Genomic DNA, 18,400 nt, shown 5'->3' with positions numbered 1-18,400 from the left:
GTTGCGACATCAACAACATTGCATATGGATTTCTGTACACAATGGCAAGGACAAATTATAATTAGTCTATGAATTAACTAGCATATATGTGTAACTTAAAAAAAAGAAAATGTTGAAATCTTAGGAATAATTTTTTTTACCTCAACTACTGGTCCACGTGGTTGTACATATTGACTCTCCTCCACATGCGTGTTATGAGGTGGAGGTGGAGGTGGAGGAGAATCCATGGAAACATGCTCTAGAGGAGGATGGCTTGGTTGATCAATTGCCCCCTCGGATGACCTCATAAGCTCATCCATGTAGGTTGGTCATGTCTACATGTTATCATGAACTTATTAATATGAACTAGAAATTAATATAAATAATTATGCATAATTTGACATTAAGAGTAATTTTTTTTGTATATATATGTACTCGGTCTATGTCACATAGGCCGTGCACCCTCCAAGTGTCACATATGACATTAGAATACATACATACATATGAAAAAAAGATGGTGAGGGGGTAAACTTGTGAGAAATGAATCACCATTTAAAGGAACTAGCGGGTCACGAGGCAATGATGGTAGTATCCTAATCTCTCCATGTAATGCAACATACACACTGACCATTGACATCTACATGATATTTGCAATGGTATCCCTGGTCTTGAGACCAAGTTGAAATGATTCCTTTGACTCTGTCGGCAATACCATGTTCCAAGACGGTAGCGGTAAGAATCTCAGAGGTGGTGGTACATCCCTAGGGTCCCTACGAGGCCCCTCATGATCATATGTACGTCCCATGTTGGCTCCATAATAATGATATCCAATATCAGTGTAATCCAGCCTCATATGTAACATGAACTCTGCATATATATGCTTGGAAAAATAAAGAACAACCTAGTCATGGTGGGGGAACTGGCCCCAAGCTCCAATGAATCGATCATACAGAAAAGGGGTTGTGTTGGGGAAATTATATCAATTCGGGACTAGTAAGCTTTGAGGCACAAGCACAAGTAACGCAAGATAAAAGCATCTAACCTAAATTAGACTGCGAAATCAATTTAGTGTTTTACTGCTATAAAAGAAATTCTTAAAAGAACACACCATACACTTGCTAAAAAAGAATACCTATGATAACAATTCTAACTTCAAATATCTATTAGAAGAAACTCATTGCAACTTAATCTATGAAAAACCTGAAATTCAAGACTCCTAATCTAAACGAAATAAATCATTTGAAAGAAAGCTCACTCTTCATAATAAGGAAACTCATAATCGAAACTGAAAAGTAAATAAAAGATAAATGAAACTACATTAAAATGATATCTCTACTTGTACAATCGAATTCAAACTTGTACTTGCCCTTAGTAACAAAGAAATGATTATGCTATGGAAAATAAGAAAGCCTCTAATTGAATGAATTCTAGAATTTTTAATTTCAAATCTACAAGATAGAGTTTTAAGTACAGAATGATGCTAGATTTCACACAACAAATTTCTCGATGAAATTCACTGTTTGAATGTAAATCCTATGATCTAAATAAGTTAAAGGATTTGTTTCCAGTTGTGGTGGGCCCTCTCCACCCCTGGAGCAAGCCTAAACTAACTAAATAAAACTGAAATTCAAAACAAAGTGATAATACTTACAAATAATCTAGAGATGAAGCAAAATTCAATTAAGATTCAATTATTATTACAAAAGAGCTTTGATCCATCCTTTATTCCTTCCTTGTTTCTCTTCCCTTCAAAAACCTCTCCCAAAGCTTAGAATACAAACCATGGCTGAGCCATTTATAATATTTACAAGGTGAATTAGTCATTTTCCTCAATTATGGAAAATTGAACAATTTTAACAAACTGACCCCAAAGATATTGGAATATCTTCCTAACCATGGTGAATTTTGGAAATTGTTTGGAGGGAACCTATATTTTTATATTTTCAACAAAAAAATCTCTTTTATTTGTCTCATTCAAATCTGTATCCTCAAAAATCGTGCCCAAAGTTGAATGTCTGGCTCTTTTTGCAAGATTCTAGAACTTTGGAAAAAGAGTCATTGTTTATAAAACTGCCTCCAAGACCCGCTTATAAATTTTAGAAAAATTTGAATATGGAGAAACAATTTTGGACATAGATAATTGGTTATATGGTTAACAAACCCATTTTCTCATATTTTGCATATTCACCTCCAAATGCATGGAAATCGAGGTCAAACTTGGCAGTTTGGAAACTGTGCACATTTTGAGAAGATTTGTTAATTAGCTCCTAGGGACCCACATGTGTGACCTAGTTGAAATCCAACACATGGAGAGGTATTAAAACATTATTTTTGACAATAACCTCCCTCGGTTTTCCCCAAAAACGTGCCAAAATATCGAAACCCCAAATTGGATATTCTCGTACTCTACTTGTACCAACTAGTTCAACTGACTTGTGAAGAATTTCGGTGATGGAAATCTGGGAAAAATGAACTTAGAAAAGAAGTCATTAGTAAATCATGTCAAAATCATCTTTAATCATAGAAAATATAAGAAAACTAATGATAATAAACTAGGAGGCATAGGACGTGAACTAGTCACAAGTGATGGAATTATGGCGTGAAATGAGTGTAATAGTACATGAATATAGGTTATGAATGGTGGTATTGAATGATGAAAACATGGGCATATTTTAGGCCCAACATCCCCCCATGCCCGAGGATTTGTATTTCCCCATGCAAACAAAGAATTTTCTCACATATATATTTTATGGCATCATGGCTTTGGGAAGGGTTGGGTTTTGTGGAGCAACACTGCGTGAAGATTTGAGGGTGTTGGTTCTTGTGGAGAAACAACATTCTTATTTGACTGCTATATATTTTATTTTGAGATAAATACAGATTGAGTATAAACAATAGACGTGGTAGGAGGAAATGATAAATGAGATAATAGGTGGCAATGGAAATAGTGGATGAGATGAGGTGGTGATGGAGATGGTAAAATAGGTGCTTGCATACTTGGTTTTTGTGAGGCCAATGCTTATGGATGGTTCCTTTGTGAAAGGCATCAACGAATTCATCCTGTATTGGATACATTCAACTGACAATATATGTGAATGTAGGAGGGGAAGGTACTATAGTTATTACTTTGTTTACATGAACCAATATACTTTTCTTTTCATGATTATGACCTTACTAGAGTAGCATGCATTCTATTATGAATGGGAAGCTTGAAAATGGAGGGTATATGGAAAAAAACTATATGGAATATGTGGTGTTTAATCGTCAAATCTTTCTTAAATATCTAATGAATTAAAGAATCTTAAGCCAACTTTACCTCACATTTTACCTTTGTTGTTGATGTGCTTGGTGCTGGAAGATGAAGTGAATGATGGAATGGCTAGAGGTGATGTGACTACTGATCTGACCCGTTGAAGAAAGTTGAAGGATGAGCTGAAGAGTGGAAGGATGAACTGAAGATCCCCTTCTCCCCCATGCGTGAGGAGTTGTATGTCCCCAAACATTGAGGAAAGGTGACTTCTGCTGCAAATGACAATGGAAATGTTGATACAAAGAACCAAAATACTCTAAATTCGTGTTGAGATCATGAAATTGTATAGTCTTCAATTGCTACACACCCGTGTGAAATCTTTCATATGTGAATAAATGGTGTCGATTTCAAGAAAGAATCATTGGATTACCGACCATTAAGGAGATCAATAATCAATGCGAGATATCCCACCTTTGATGTCAATCTGAATCAAGGCACTAAGTACATTCTACTAGCCATGAAAAGATTTTTCGAAGTCAAATGGATTGCATAATTCATCCACTGAGAAACATTGATGTATTTCCTTAGTAGATGACAAGGATACCTGCCATTAAGGCAAGCAGGCTGCCAGGTACCTTATCTAACCCTAACCCTAATCCCAGATAATGTGTTTATGTCCATGGGATAAGGCTTGTTGGCAGGTGGGCCTTAAGGAATCCCACATCAACCAAATCAAGTACAAACATAATGACTTGAAAGATACATGATTTTAAGAACTCATACAAATTTACAAACTTTATTTGGAACTTTGCCGACCAGTTACCTAGTTTTATGGGAAAGTCCCTATCCAGTTGCACCAGACAAGCTGGTTTTCACAAAAGGACTTATTTTTCTCTTTAATATTTTCATTTATTTATTACAATACTAACTTTCCTACTATAATGAAGAAATTACGTCCTCCTTCAAGTGAAATAGAACTTCCAACAAAACCATGTGCGGATCAGCTACAAGGATATATTCATGCTTAGATTTAACCTATAAGAGTTAGAATGTACAAGAACATGAGAAATCAATAGTTCTGAAAGACGTGATACAAAGATTAATTGAAGATGAAAGTGGTACCTTGAATGGATTGTGACCTGGAACCAATGCTTGATGTAATCTTGGTGACATTGGCCCATTTTTTCATTTGGATCACTTTGAGAGTCCTCCTTCGTCATGCCAAGCAAACTTGGATAATTGGTCTCCAGAATGCATACAAGGCTTACTGCTGGGCATGGTGAAAGTTCTTCAATCTCAGGTTCAGCTGGATGCTCCCATCATATTTGGTACATGATTTCTCAATCTCCTTGTTAAATAGGCAAGAGGAATCAAGGAATATTTCCAAATCCTCTTCTAGTTATGGAGAGATAGATAATTTCTTGAATGTGGTGAAGATGAACCCTTCCTAAGAGGAAGATATCCCAGCTACTACTAGGATTTGAGAAAGTGCTTCGAGGGACATTCTTCAATCTCTTAATTGTTCTTTGAATTTACCCTATGAGTTGATGATCCCTATCTCGTAACATGGCTTACTACCTGGGGGTTCTTACAACACCCAAAAATGTTTTTTCATTTTAAGAACTTGAAATTTTTAATATAAATGAAAAAGAATTGATTGCAATAAAAATCACCAAACGTTCTTACTTAGACACCCAAACATTGGAGAAACCCCACTATACTAGATGCGTGTCTCTTCACCCACTTCTTATCGTACTCTCTCCGACCTTTGGTTGTCCTTCAAAATCATCACTACACAAAAAACTTATGAAAGAAACAATTACGCTCTAATACCTTTAGCACTGCCTCGACAACGATGTCAAAAATGTTTGGGAAATTATATGTCTGTTATAATTCCAACATTAAATTACCAATTCAGGACTCTTAAGCTTCAAGGCACAAGCATAGGCAACACATGATCAAAGCATGCAATTTAAATTAGAGTGTGAAATCAATTTATTGTTTTACTGCTATAAAAGAAATTCTTAAGAGAAGACAACATACACTTGCTAAAAAAGAACACTTATGATAGTGATTCTAACTTGAAAGATCTATTAAAAGAAACTCATTGCAACTTAATCTATGAAAAAACTTCAATTCAAGACTCCTAATCTAAATGAAATAAATCATTCTAGAGAAAGATCACTCTTCATAACGAGGAAACTCATAATCGAAACTGAAAAGTAAATGAAAGCCAAATCATTCTGTATTAAACTGATATCTCTACTTGTGCAATTGAATTCACACTTGGACTTGCTCTTACAAATAAATGATTATGCTATGAAAAACAAGAAAGCTTCCAATTGAATGAATTCTAGAATTTTTAATTTCAAATCTACAAGACATAGTTTTAAGTACATAATGATGCTAGATTTCACATCACAATTTTCTCGATGAAATTCACACTTTGAATGTAAATCCTATGATCTAAATAAGATAAAGGACTTGTTTCCATTTATGGTGGGCCCTTGCCACTCCTGGATCAAGCCTAAACTAACTCAATAAAAATGAAATTCAAAACACAGTCATAATACTTACAAAGAATTTAGAGTTGAAGAAAAATTCAATTATTATTATGAAAGAGCTTCAGTGCATCCTTTATTCCTTCCCTGCTTCTCTTCCTTTCAGAAAAATCCCCAAAAAATTACTATAAAAACTATGGTTGAGCCATTTATGAGATTTACAAGGCGAATTAGTCATTTTCCTCAATTATGGAAAATTGAACAATTTTAACAAACTGACCCTAAAGATATTGGCATATCTTCCTAACCATGGCGAATTTTGGAAAATTGTTTGGAGGGAACCTAACTTGTTATATTGTCAACCAAAATTCTCATGGATTTATCTCATTCAAATCCAGATCCTCAGAAATCGTGCCCAAAATTGGTTGTCTAGTTCTTTTTGCAAGATTCTAGAACTTTGGCAAAATAGTAATTTTTTATAATACTGCCTCCAAGGCCCACTTATAAATTTTAGACAAATATGAAGCTAAAGAAATGGGTTTGTATATAGATAACTGGTTATATGTTTAACAAACCCATTTTCTCATATTTTCCAGATTCACCTCCAGCTGCATGGAAATTGAGGTCAAACATTTCAGTTTGGAAACTGTGCACATTTTTAGAAGATTTGTTAATTAGCTCCGAGGGACCCACATGTGCGACCTAGTTGCAATACAACACATGAAAAGGTATTAAAAAATTATTTTGGACAATAAACTCCCTCGTTTTTCCCTGGAAACGTGTCGACATGTTGAAACCCCAAATTGGATATTCCCGTACTCTACTTGTACCAACTAGTTCAACTAACTTGTGAAGAATTTTGGCGATGGAACCCAGTGACAAATGAACTTATCGAAACTGTCATTAATAAATCGTGGCAAAATCATCTTTAATAATAGAAAATATAAGAAAACTAATGATAATCAACCATGAGGCGTAAGACGTAAATTGGCGACAAGTGATGGAATTATGGTGTGAAATGAGTGTAATAGTACATGAATAGAGGTTATGAATGGTGGTATTGAATGATAAAAACATGGAAATATTTGAGGCCAAACATCCCCCCATTCCTGAGAATTCGCATGTCCTCATGAAAGTAAGGACTTTTCTCATATATAGATTTTATGGCATCGTGGCTATGGGTAGGGTTGGTTTTTGTGGAGCAACACTGCGTGAAGATTTGAGGGTGTTAGTTCTCGTGGAGCAACACCATTCTTATTTGACTGCATGTATTTGATTTTGAGAGGAATACAAATTTAGGATAAAGAATAGATGTGGTAGGAGGAAATGATAAATGAGATGATAAGTGGTAATGCAAATGGTGGATGAGATGAGGTGGTGATGGATATGGTAAAATATGTGCTTTCATACTCGTTTTTTGTGAGGTCAATGCCTATGGATGGTTCCTTTGTGAAAGGAAGCAATGACTTCATCCTCTATTAGATACATTCAACTAACAATATATGTGAATGTAGGAGAGGAAGGTACTATAGTTACTGCTTTGTTTACATGAACCAATATATTGTTCTTTTCATGATTATGACCTTATTATAGTAGCATGCATTCTATAATGAATGAGGAGTTTTCAAATAGAGGGTATATGGAAAACAAAATATATGGAATATGTGGTGGTTAATCATCAAAGCTTTTTCAAATCTCTAATGAATTAAATAATATTAAGCCAACTTTACCTCAAGTTTTACCTTTGTTGTTGATGTGCTTGGTGCTGCAAGATGGAGTCAATGATGGAATGGTTGGAGTTGACGTGACTACTAATTTGATATTCTGAAAAGGGATGAAGGATGAGTTGAAGAGTTGAAGGATGAACTGAAGGTCCCCTTCTCCCCCATGTGTGAGGAGTTGTATGTCCCCAAACACAGAGGAAAGGTGATTGTTGTTGCAAATGACAATGGAAATGATGATACAAAGAACCAAACTACTGCAAATCTATGCTGAGATAAAAAAACGTACAGTCTTCAACTGCTACACACCCATGTGCAATCTTTCATATGTGAATATATGGTTTCAATGTCTAAAATAAGAAAGAATCATTGGATTACCACCATTGAGGAGATTGTTAACCAATACGAGATATCTGACCTTTGTTGTATATGGGAATCAAGGCACTAGGTACATTCTACTAGCCATGAATAGATTTTTCGAAGTCAAATGTACTGCAGAATTCATTCGCTAAGAAAAAATGATGTATTTCCTTAGTATATGACAAGGATACCTGCCATTAAGGCATGTAGGATCCCAAGTACCTTATCTAACCCTAACCCTAATCCCAAATAATGTGTTGATATCGATGGGATAAGGCTTGTTGACAGGTGGGCCTTAAGGAATATCACATCAACCAACTCGAGTACAAACATAATGAATTGAAAGATACATTATTTGAAGAACTCATACACATTTACAAACTTTATTGGGAACTTTCCCCACCAGTTACTGGTTTTGAAGCAAAGTCTTGGTCCAGTTGCACAAGACAAGCTAATTTTCACAAAAGGACTTATTTTTTTCATTACTATTTCCATTTCTTTATTACAATACTAACTTTCCTACTATATTGAAGAAAATACGTCCTCCTTCAAGTGAAAGGGAACTTCCAATGAAGCCATGTGTGGATCAGGTACAAGGATATATTCATGCTCAGATTTAATATATAAGAGTTAGAATGTACAAGAGCATGAGAAATCAACAACCTTGAAAGATGTGATACAAAGAGTATTTGAAGATGAGAGTGGTACTTTGACTGGATTGTGACCTGGAACCAATGCTTGATGTAATCTTGGTGAAATTGGCCCATTTCTTCATTCGGACCACTCTGAAAGTCCTCCTTGGTCATGCTAGGCAAACTTGAATAATTGGTCTCCAGAATGTATACAAGGCTTATTGCTGGGCATGGTGAAAGTTCTTCAATCTCAGGTTTAGCTAGATGCTCCCCATTAGATTTGGTACATGATTTATCAATCTCCTTGGTATATAGGTAAGAGTAATCAAGGGATATTTCCAAATCCTCTTTGGTTGTGGAGAGACAGATAATTTCTTGAATGTGGTGAAGATGAACTCTTCCTGAGAGGAAGATATCCCAGCTACTGCTAGCATTTGAGAAAGTGCTTCGAGGGACATTCTTCAAGCTATTAATCATTATTTGAATTTCTCGTAACATGGTTTAGTACCTGTGGGTTCTTACAACACCCCAAAAATGTTTGTCATTTTAAGAGCTTGAAATTTTAATCTAAATGAAAAAGAATTGATTACAGTAAAACTCACCAAACTTTCTTACCTAAACAAGCAAATTTTGGAGCAACCCCACTATAGTGGATGCGTGACTCTTCACTCACGTCTTACTGTACTCTCTTCGCCCTTTGATTTTTCTGCAAAATCCTCACCACACATAAAACTTGTGAAAGAAACTACGCTCTAATCCCTTTAACACTTCCTTGACAATGATGCCAAAAATGTTGGGTAAATTATGTGTTTTATAATTCCAACATTAAATTATCAATTCGGGACTCATAAGATTTGAGGCACAAGTGCAGGTAACGTAGGATTAGAGCATCTAACCTAAATTAGAGTGTGAAATAAATTTATTATTTTGCTGCTATAAAATAAATTCTTAAAAGAACACACCATACACTTGCTCAAAAATAACACCTATGATAGCAATTCTAACTTGAAAGATCTATTAAAAGAAACTCATTGCAACCTAATCTATGAAAAAACTTCAATTAAAGACTCCTAATCTAAATGAAATAAATCATTCGAAAGAAAGCTCACTCTTCATAATTAGGAAACCCATAATTGAAATTGAAAAGTAAATGAAAGCCAAATCAATCTGCATTAAACTGATATCTCTACTTACGCAATCGAATTCACACTCTGACTCACTCTTACAAAGAAATGATTATGCTATGAAAAATAAGAAAGCTTCTAAATGAATGAATTCTAGAATTTTTAATTTCAAATCTACAAGATAGAGTTTTAAGTACAAAATGATGCTAGATTTCACACAACAAATTTCTCGATGAATTCACACTTTGAATGTAAATCCTATGATCTAAATAAGCGAAAGGACTTGTTTCCAGTTGTGGTGGGCCCTTGCCTCTCCTGGAGCAACACTAAACTAACTTAATAAAAATGAAATTCAAAACACAATCATAATACTTACAAAGAATTTAGAGATGAAGCAAAATTCAATTAAGATTCATATATTATTACAAAAGAGATTCAATCCATACTTTATTCCTTCGCTGCTTCTTTTAATTTCTAAAAACTCCCCAAAATCTTACAATACAAACCGTGGCTGAGCCATTTATAATATTTACAAGGCGAATTAGTCATTTTCCTCAATTATGGGAAATTAAAATGGGAAATTAAACAATTTTAACAAACAAGCCCCAAAGATATTGGCATAGCTTCCTAATGATGGTTAATTTTGGTAAACTGTTTGGAGGGAACCTAACTTATTATATTATCAACAAAAACCTCTCTTGGATTTGTCTCATTAAAATCCCGATCCTTGAAAATCGTTCCCAAAGATGTCTATCTGGCTCTTTTTGCAAGATTTTGGAACCTTGGAAAAGGAGTCATTTTTTATAAAACTGCCTCCAAGACCCACATTTAACTTTTGTAAAAATTTGAATCGGGAGAAAATGTTTTTGATATAGATAACTGGTTATATGGTTAACACACCCATTTTCTCATACTTTCTAGATTCACCTCCAGCTGCATGAAAATCAAGGTCACACTTGGTAGTTAATGAGCTCCTAGGGACCCACATGTGTGACCTAGATGGAATCCAACATATGGGAAGGTATTAAAGCATTATTTTGGACAATAACCTCTCTCAAGTTTCCCCGGAAACGTGCCGAAATGTCGAAACCCCAAATTGGATATTCCTGTACTTTACTTGTACCAACTAGTTCAACTGACTTGTGAAGAATTTCAATGATGGAACCCTATGAAAAATGAACTTAGCAAAACCTTCATTAGTAAATAATGTAAAAATCTTCTTTAATCATAGAAAATATAAGAAAACTAATGATAATCAACCATGATGTGTAAGACATGAATTGACGATAAGTGATGGAATTATGGTGTGAAATGAGTGTAATAGTACATGAATATAGGTTATTAATGGTGGTATTAAATGATTAAAACATGGTCATATTTAAGGCCCAACATGTTGCATCAACATTCTCAAAATATTTTAGTGGAATTAGACCTTTACGTTTAGCAGGGTGATCTAGAGGAATGTCAAACAACTCCACATGAACATCAATGTTCTTGGTGGCCTCTTTCACCACCTCGCAAGTATGTGAGCCTCTAACATCATGCCTCCCAATCCTATGTATGGACTATAGGAGGCAACCTTATGGGCCTGACCTCTGGTATGTCTCGATAAACCTATTGATGTTATCCAACATCTAAGACAAATTATGCATAGTAGGTGAATTGATAGGGATGTTATGCGACTCTTGTATGGTCCACATATACTGGGCCATAACATCCTCCAATGTGATATGATTTGTAGCAATGTCCCACATAGGGATAGATGTTTCACTTTGATCCTCAATTTCGCTCTGCTGAGGGTGTGCAAATCATAAACATAATTTAACATATATATTTAACAAACTAAAATCATAATAACATATACATTAAATTCAAACATATCAGTTGAAGACAATTTAAAAATTAAAGACAATTTTAAGACATAAACACATAAAGTTTAAAGAGGATTTAAGAATCAAGGAGGTGTACCCAAAATAGGTGAAGAAGGTTTGATGGAGTTAGCATGATCATTAGCAGAGACATAAAAACTACCCCTGACACTCCGATTGGCATCAGAGACCGGATCTATGAGTGGAACGTGCACTTTGGGTGGGATACATGATCTATCACAAGCCCAACCATTTATAACAGATCCCCTCGCACTCCAACGACTTGTGGTTGGAGTGTGTATATGTGAAGCATATACATATTACATATAATACGTATAAACTAATCCAAGAAAAAAATGTTGACTAAACTATTACATACGATACATATAAACTAATCCAAGAAAATTTTTTGAGTAAATTATTACATATAATACAAAACTATTACATATAATACATATAAACTAATCTAAGAAAAAATGTTGACTTAGAAAGAATGTTGACAAAAAAAACCATTTCTAAGCTTAAGCAAAGTAATCTAGCTTGAAGTCCTAAACTTTAGAGTCCATTTTTTGGTAATCTATCAACCAAAATATTAAGTTCCATGTAAACACAATCGAAAGAAGTGATAAAATCTACCTGCGCACTTTTTCCTATTTCTAAATAGTGCATTTTATTCATAGGGCATAAATGTGTAAATATAAAAGTAAAAGATTGAAACAAACATTTTGCAAAACTAATAAAATTTCATGCCAACCTAATACTCTAATAGACTTTAAGTTCTTATAATGTTTGACTTTGACACATGACATGTACTAGGTGCAAGCACATGAAGACAATGTTTCTTGTACAACATACTACATAATGAAACAATATGGTGCAAATTAGAAAAGAGTCAAAATGATTTTATTCACTTCAAATGCACTTTTCTTGATAGATTTAATGTATCTATCAATGATACATTGTTGAAACTTGAATATATGTGTGTGTGTGTGTGTGAGACGTTATAGTTAAAAAATAGTTAAATATAATTATGTTATGTTATAGTTAAATATTATATATATTACTAAGTTATGTTTTGTTATATAGCTGCATGATATATATATATATATATATATATATATATATATATATATATATATATATATATATATATATATATATATATATATTAAATTAAAGAACATTTTTTTTTGGATTTTTAGCTTTAAAGATTAATTTATTTTATTTAAGTAATTAATTTTTTAAAACTAATCATATTATATTTATTATTTAAAAAAATAAAAATATAAATTAATTTAAATTTAAAATAATAAAATAAAATAAAATTTCTTATTTGATATTTAATAGAGGTTGAACACCATGAGCAACCATATTCATCATGTCAATCTCAAGCTCCTAATTAATTTATTTATTGGTTAAATAGTTTGGTTGTTTTCTGTTTTGGAGTTTTTTGGGGTATATTTTCGGTCAAATTTGTTCAAAATTTAAAATGTATTTAAAAAAAAAAAATGAAAATTTATTTCACTAAATTCCTAATGAAAAACTTTAAAACCTAAAATAATTAGAAAATAACGTTTTTACTATTCAAAATCATAAAATATTCATAATAAACATGCTACCAAATTGCAAGTAAGAAAAAAATTTAAAACCTAAATTATAATTCTTTTGGTGGTTTCGAAGTGTTTTCTTGGTGGTTTTGCGGTTTTCTAGGTCGTTTTCATGGTTTTCTAAGGTTTTTTATGTGGTTTTATAAGTGATTTTGAAGATTTGTTTTTGTGGTTTTCATGGTTTTTTTATGGTAAGTTTTTTTTTTTCAAATTAATTTATTAATTTTATAAGAAACATTAAATAAAAAACACAAAAATGATAGGAAACCTACATTGTCTTGAGCATCTGGGAGCTTGGTGGGAATGTTGGCAAGGTTGGTTGGGTTGCTCCCTAAGTCACTAGGTCTGTGTTCAAGTTCAAGTTCGGCGACCATGAAATTCGAATAAATTTCGGCAACTAAAATTTTGTCGATAAAATTCGACAAATAGAAATTCGAAAAAATATGTATATATATATATATATATATATATATATATATATATATATATATATATATATATATATATAATCAATTTAAAGTCAAATTCAAATAAATTTTTGGCTTAGCAAGAGAACAGAGGCTAGACTCCATATGAGAAATGGTATGGCAGCAAACATCCTATTTCACATTTCAAAATTTCTGGATCTGTTGCATCATGCATGGGCTTATGCTCCTAAATTTGCAGTTGTGGCCAAATTATACGATATGAGCATTTTTCGCTCAGACATGTCACCTGCAACCTGCAGCCTCTCGATGCCATGCAATCTTCCCTACTTCATCTGGAGGTAAAAATTGTATTAAATTGATTTAATTACCATTAAAAAATGATTGGCAAAATGTGTTTTAAATTCAACTCACATTCCAAAATATTGCATGATGATTGCATGAGAATACATTGGAAGTTGGAACCCCGGTAAAATCAAGGAAAAATGAAGCAATGTATTATGTATCGACACAAAATGTTCAGGCACAAAAAAACTTCAAAAAGAAACTCTCCGTTAATAAATAAGCCCTCGCTTTTGTCAATGGAGATTAGAATTAAAAGCCTCAATATAAAGACGTGTACATTCTTGCCTTATGAATCTTCAAAATAATTGTGACTTTGGGACATTTCTTACAATTTATGACCACATAAAAGAAAATGATAAATTAGACATACAACCTAAAGAATTCTGATAGAGACAAAACTGAAATTCGAGTATGAAAGATCGCTCAAAGAAAGAAATTTATTTATCAAAAGCACTTCAATCTTTTAAAGGTAGATTGGCATAAAAAATATACAAAAACAGTTTTAAAGCATTTTCATTGTCCTTTCAAACCCCTGTTGACTAAAGATGGAGTTACTGTTCTTATGCTGGAGCCTTGCAGGGTTGATTCAGTTCTATCACAATTGTGTTTGGCATTGACATTAGGTGTTTGCAGTTTGCCACATGATCATCAACCCACTTTCAATGAGTTTGTCAATAAATAGATATTCTTTTGGCAGTTCAATGAAAAACTCTGCATTATAAGATACAAAACCGTCTGACAGATGTATGCTTTCCTCACTATGCATTTCCCAAGAAAAGGCTTTTGTGATGACATGAGAAATAAAGCAGTGAAATAGCTGCACAACAACAAAATCAGAAGCAGAAAAAACCAAACAGAACTGCATAAAGGTAACTCTATTTCACATGCAAAAGACTTCTTTGTTTTGTTAAAAAGTTGAGCATTTTCAAAAGGATTGAGATAATAGTAAATAATAGTAAATAACCTTCAAAAGGATGCCAAGAACCTTTATCATTTATGACAACATTAAACCATGAAGTGAGCCAATAATGAGAGCAATTCGTTCCTCAATATATCAAAATATAATTATATATAAACTCAAAAGTTTAAACTTTAAAGTAGCTTGGTAGTTTTAGAAAATTGTTCATGCAAAAACTAAACTAGAAATCTAAAACAGGAACACAAGTTTTATTCTTGATGTTCCTGTTGCCCACTTGTTATATCAAAAAGTTCTATGTCATCAAGAGCAGTATGAGCTGTGAATCCGCTAGATGCTTCAGCACCAGATTCATCAGTGAATTCCCTGTCAGTGTTTATGTCACTATCAATGTACAAATCAACATCATCCATTGTTGCATTTGGAACAGGATCGATCCACGGAGTAGAAGAATTGGATGACTCTTTAGCCACATTCTTCAATGCCAACTGCAAGTTACTATGTACGTAAACAAGATCTTCTAATCTTCCAGATGAAAATCTATTTCTTTTTGTGGAATGAATGTGGTCAAAGGAACTCCAATTCCTTTCACATGCTGATGCACTTGTTCCCTGGATTAAGATACGAATTGCAAAATTTTGCAATTCTGGTACCCCTGAACCATAAAATTCCCACCATAGTGCTAGATCACTTCTGCTCCTATCATACTTTGCTGATTGTGTTCCAAATAACCCTTCTTCTAACCTGTATGCCCTCAACTGACTTCTGATCAAACCTGCAATCTCTGGATTTGGATTTAGCTTCTCAATAGACTGGATAAGTCCATTCATTATTTCTTCATCCCTATGTCTTGGTAACCCAAACAATCTAGCGTCCAAATAGCATGCTGCTGCATGTAATGGACTATGCATCATCTTCCATCTATGATCAATTAAATCCCATATCTCCTTGTAATCAGCTTCCACATTATTAAAAGCAGTTGCAATGGCCTCTTTGCAATGATCAAGGCTTTCATAAACAAAACCCATACAAGGTTTGTCACCATCAACCATGCGGAGCACATTAACAATTGGGCCACAAATTTTTAAAACCTTGTTTATATTTTCCCAAAAGCCATTATTGAGCACTATTTGTTCAACATTTTTCCCCTTAGTTTCTTTTGAGAGGGTAGATCTCTCCCACTCAATGTTGCAAAAAACAGCTCTAAGGCTCGCTTTTTCCTCAGCAACTCTTTTCAGAGTAATATAAAAAGTGGCAAACCTTGTATCACAAGGCCTCAACAACTCTTTTGATGCATTCTTCTTGTATATGCTCAAAGTGAGACGATGGTTGATGATGAACTTTGAAATTGTTTTGGCTCTTCGGATTGTTTCATTGACCCAAGGAAATTTGGCTAAGTCATGCAACATTAAATCCAAGCAGTGAGCTACAAAAGGGGTCTGATAAATATGATTATATATTTCCATAATCAGCTTCCCTGCACCAACACAATTTGATGCATTATCTGTAACAACATGGACAACATTTTCCACCCCAACCTTTTGAATCGCTTCATCCAAAACTCCAAAAATAAATTCTGATGTCTTCACTGGATCCATTGCATTTATTGCCTTCAAGAAAAGTACCCCTTCAGGACAATAAACAAGCACATTGATCAATGGGCAATGACACAAATCTGACCAACTATCACTCAAAATTGTGCATCCTGTAAGCTTCCAAGACTCTTTAATATCAGCCAACTTTCCTGTCACTCTGTCTTTCGCTCTCTTTAGCAAAGTTTTCCTTAAAGCTTCAGATCTAGGAGGAACATAGCCCTTCCCAAAATCAATGGCATTTTTAATTACATTTTTAAAATATGGACTCCTCGCCACATTATAGGGAGTTGCACATTCATAAAAATACTCAGCAACAGCATCATCAACTTCTTGTTTCTCAACAGGTTTCCAGAATTGATTTAATGTTTTCGTTCCACCTATTTTTGCTTGAGTAGAACTTGATCCACCAATGTTTGAAGGTGAATTAATGGTGTTGGAGGAAGACATGGCAATCTCCCTCTCAATTCGCTGCCTCTTAATTACCCTTTTCTGCTTTTGCATCTGTGAATTGGAATGGTCTTTCTACACTATGGCTTTTTGTTCATCGGTGATCTTAGTGCAGGCTTCAACACCACCTCCACTTTCATTGCTAATACCGAGAAGGTGATCCACTGATCTAGTTAAAGTGCCAGTGAAATTATGTCCACAAAGCTAACATGAAAGATTAAAACCATCTTTTTGGAAAAAATTCCAAGCTACAACAGTTGATTTTGGGGGTGACATTGAAATTTGAAGGTTCTGAAACTATGATTGTTGAAAACTGGTGAAGACTTGAAGTCTGAAATGTTTGCAATTTTTTTTGAAATTACATTTTCATTAGTTAGAATTTAGAAAAAGGGAAATTGATTCAAAACAGTTTTCTTACACAGGCCATACAAAAGTGATTCAAAACAGTGTACTATTGTAGGCTACTAGGCTGTAGCTTTTTATTTTCTTACATAGGCCACACATCACAGTTTTGTTTTACGTGACTTCTAGTTCCAAGAAAGTGGAATTAAGTTACAAGATTTGTGTAAATATAAATGCTGTTGAAGGCAAGAAAAGAAACAAAACGAACAATTCAACTTCTAGTTCCATGACAATTAATTTCTCCCATTATTGGCTGAGGGCTCACTTCATGGTTTACTGCTAGGATTTATATCTATTTTAAGTTTTAATTAAGGGCATGTAAAAATAGGTGTCTTAATTCCATGACAATTAAGACAGATGCTGACTCTATCCTTGATTTCTGTAAATCTCTTATTCAAGAAAATCTGCCAGATAATGACAGACTGGACTAAGGATACTTCTCCCACCAAACAATAGAATTATAGAGGCACCAGTGTAGATATTACCCTGCAGCTTCTATTTTCACCCTTCCAAATCAACCTAACTATACAGTGCAGTTTAATGCTGAGAAAACCAACGCTTATTTAGATTTTTGAAGTGTTGAAGATCTACAGGCATTAAATTGGCAGATTTGTATTTATTCTATTTGGCTGCAAAATCTTCTACAATGTCTCCTGGGTAAGCATTTTCACATTTTCATAATGTATCAGCCTATATGTGAGCTAAGATCCTATGCCAAAAGGAATTCCCAGATCTCTTCCAAACTTCAAAAATAAAATTTGGCTTACATGAATGTAGCTGGTCTCATAGGCAACTGTTTGATTGAGGTTGCAAATTGCAATGTGTCTGCTACGTGATATTTATTAGTTACTAAATTTGGTGCAAGCATGAGCTGACAAGCTAAAACAAGATTATCACTGCTATTGGTGTTGCTAAATTCTAATACACCTTCCACCTCTAGTCTAGGTGAGGAATCCTTGCTAGAGCCTAGAAGCAATTTCATCACAGTTTATCCTCGATACAAAATTATAAAAATGTTTTGATTGGAACAGTCCATAGTCTACATATTGATACAACTTTTAAGTTTTAACAGCCAAAAGTTTAATAGGTTTGACAGCCAAGTGTTCAGTGTTCACTACTAAGGTGTTTAACAGCCAAGGTGCACGGTACACCTTACAAACTTATAACTTATATCCTGGCATTTTTAGGAGATCAATTACCTTCACCATGTAACTAAATCATGATGTGG

At 33.9% G+C, this 18,400-nt stretch overlaps 1 protein-coding gene across 1 annotated transcript; it reads right to left on the bottom strand.

Moving 5' to 3' along the window:
* Positions 1–14,979: 14,979 nt before the first annotated feature.
* Positions 14,980–16,824, bottom strand: LOC149168994 (uncharacterized). The gene is made up of 3 exons (XM_089425040.1): positions 15,989–16,824; positions 15,382–15,736; positions 14,980–15,216 (listed from the first exon to the last, which is right to left on the bottom strand). The coding sequence occupies exons 1-3, from the start codon at positions 16,822–16,824 to the stop codon at positions 14,980–14,982; spliced, it is 1,428 nt and encodes a 475-aa protein (XP_089281166.1).
* Between the last annotated feature and the right edge of the window lie 1,576 nt (positions 16,825–18,400).

The sequence above is a fragment of the Pinus tabuliformis genome, chromosome 4_2 (assembly GCF_031772625.1).
Source record: "Pinus tabuliformis cultivar Carrire ecotype Pingquan chromosome 4_2, CPIR1, whole genome shotgun sequence".
Taxonomy (NCBI): domain Eukaryota; kingdom Viridiplantae; phylum Streptophyta; class Pinopsida; order Pinales; family Pinaceae; genus Pinus; species Pinus tabuliformis.
The sequence above is the reverse complement of the archived record's forward strand: the minus strand, read 5'-3'. Positions and strand labels throughout refer to the sequence as shown.

What these genes read in the sequence shown, in the direction of transcription:
- LOC149168994 (XM_089425040.1), bottom strand. Translation starts at nt 16,824, where the DNA reads ATGCAAAAGCAGAAAAGGGTAATTAAGAGGCAGCGAATTGAGAGGGAG. An exon ending in TTGAGGCCTTGTGATACAAG is followed by an intron (nt 15,737 to 15,988) that starts GTTTGCCACTTT and finishes TGTTTATGAAAG; the next exon opens with CCTTGATCATTGCAAAGAGG. An exon ending in GGGAATTTTATGGTTCAGGG is followed by an intron (nt 15,217 to 15,381) that starts GTACCAGAATTG and finishes AGTAACTTGCAG; the next exon opens with TTGGCATTGAAGAATGTGGC.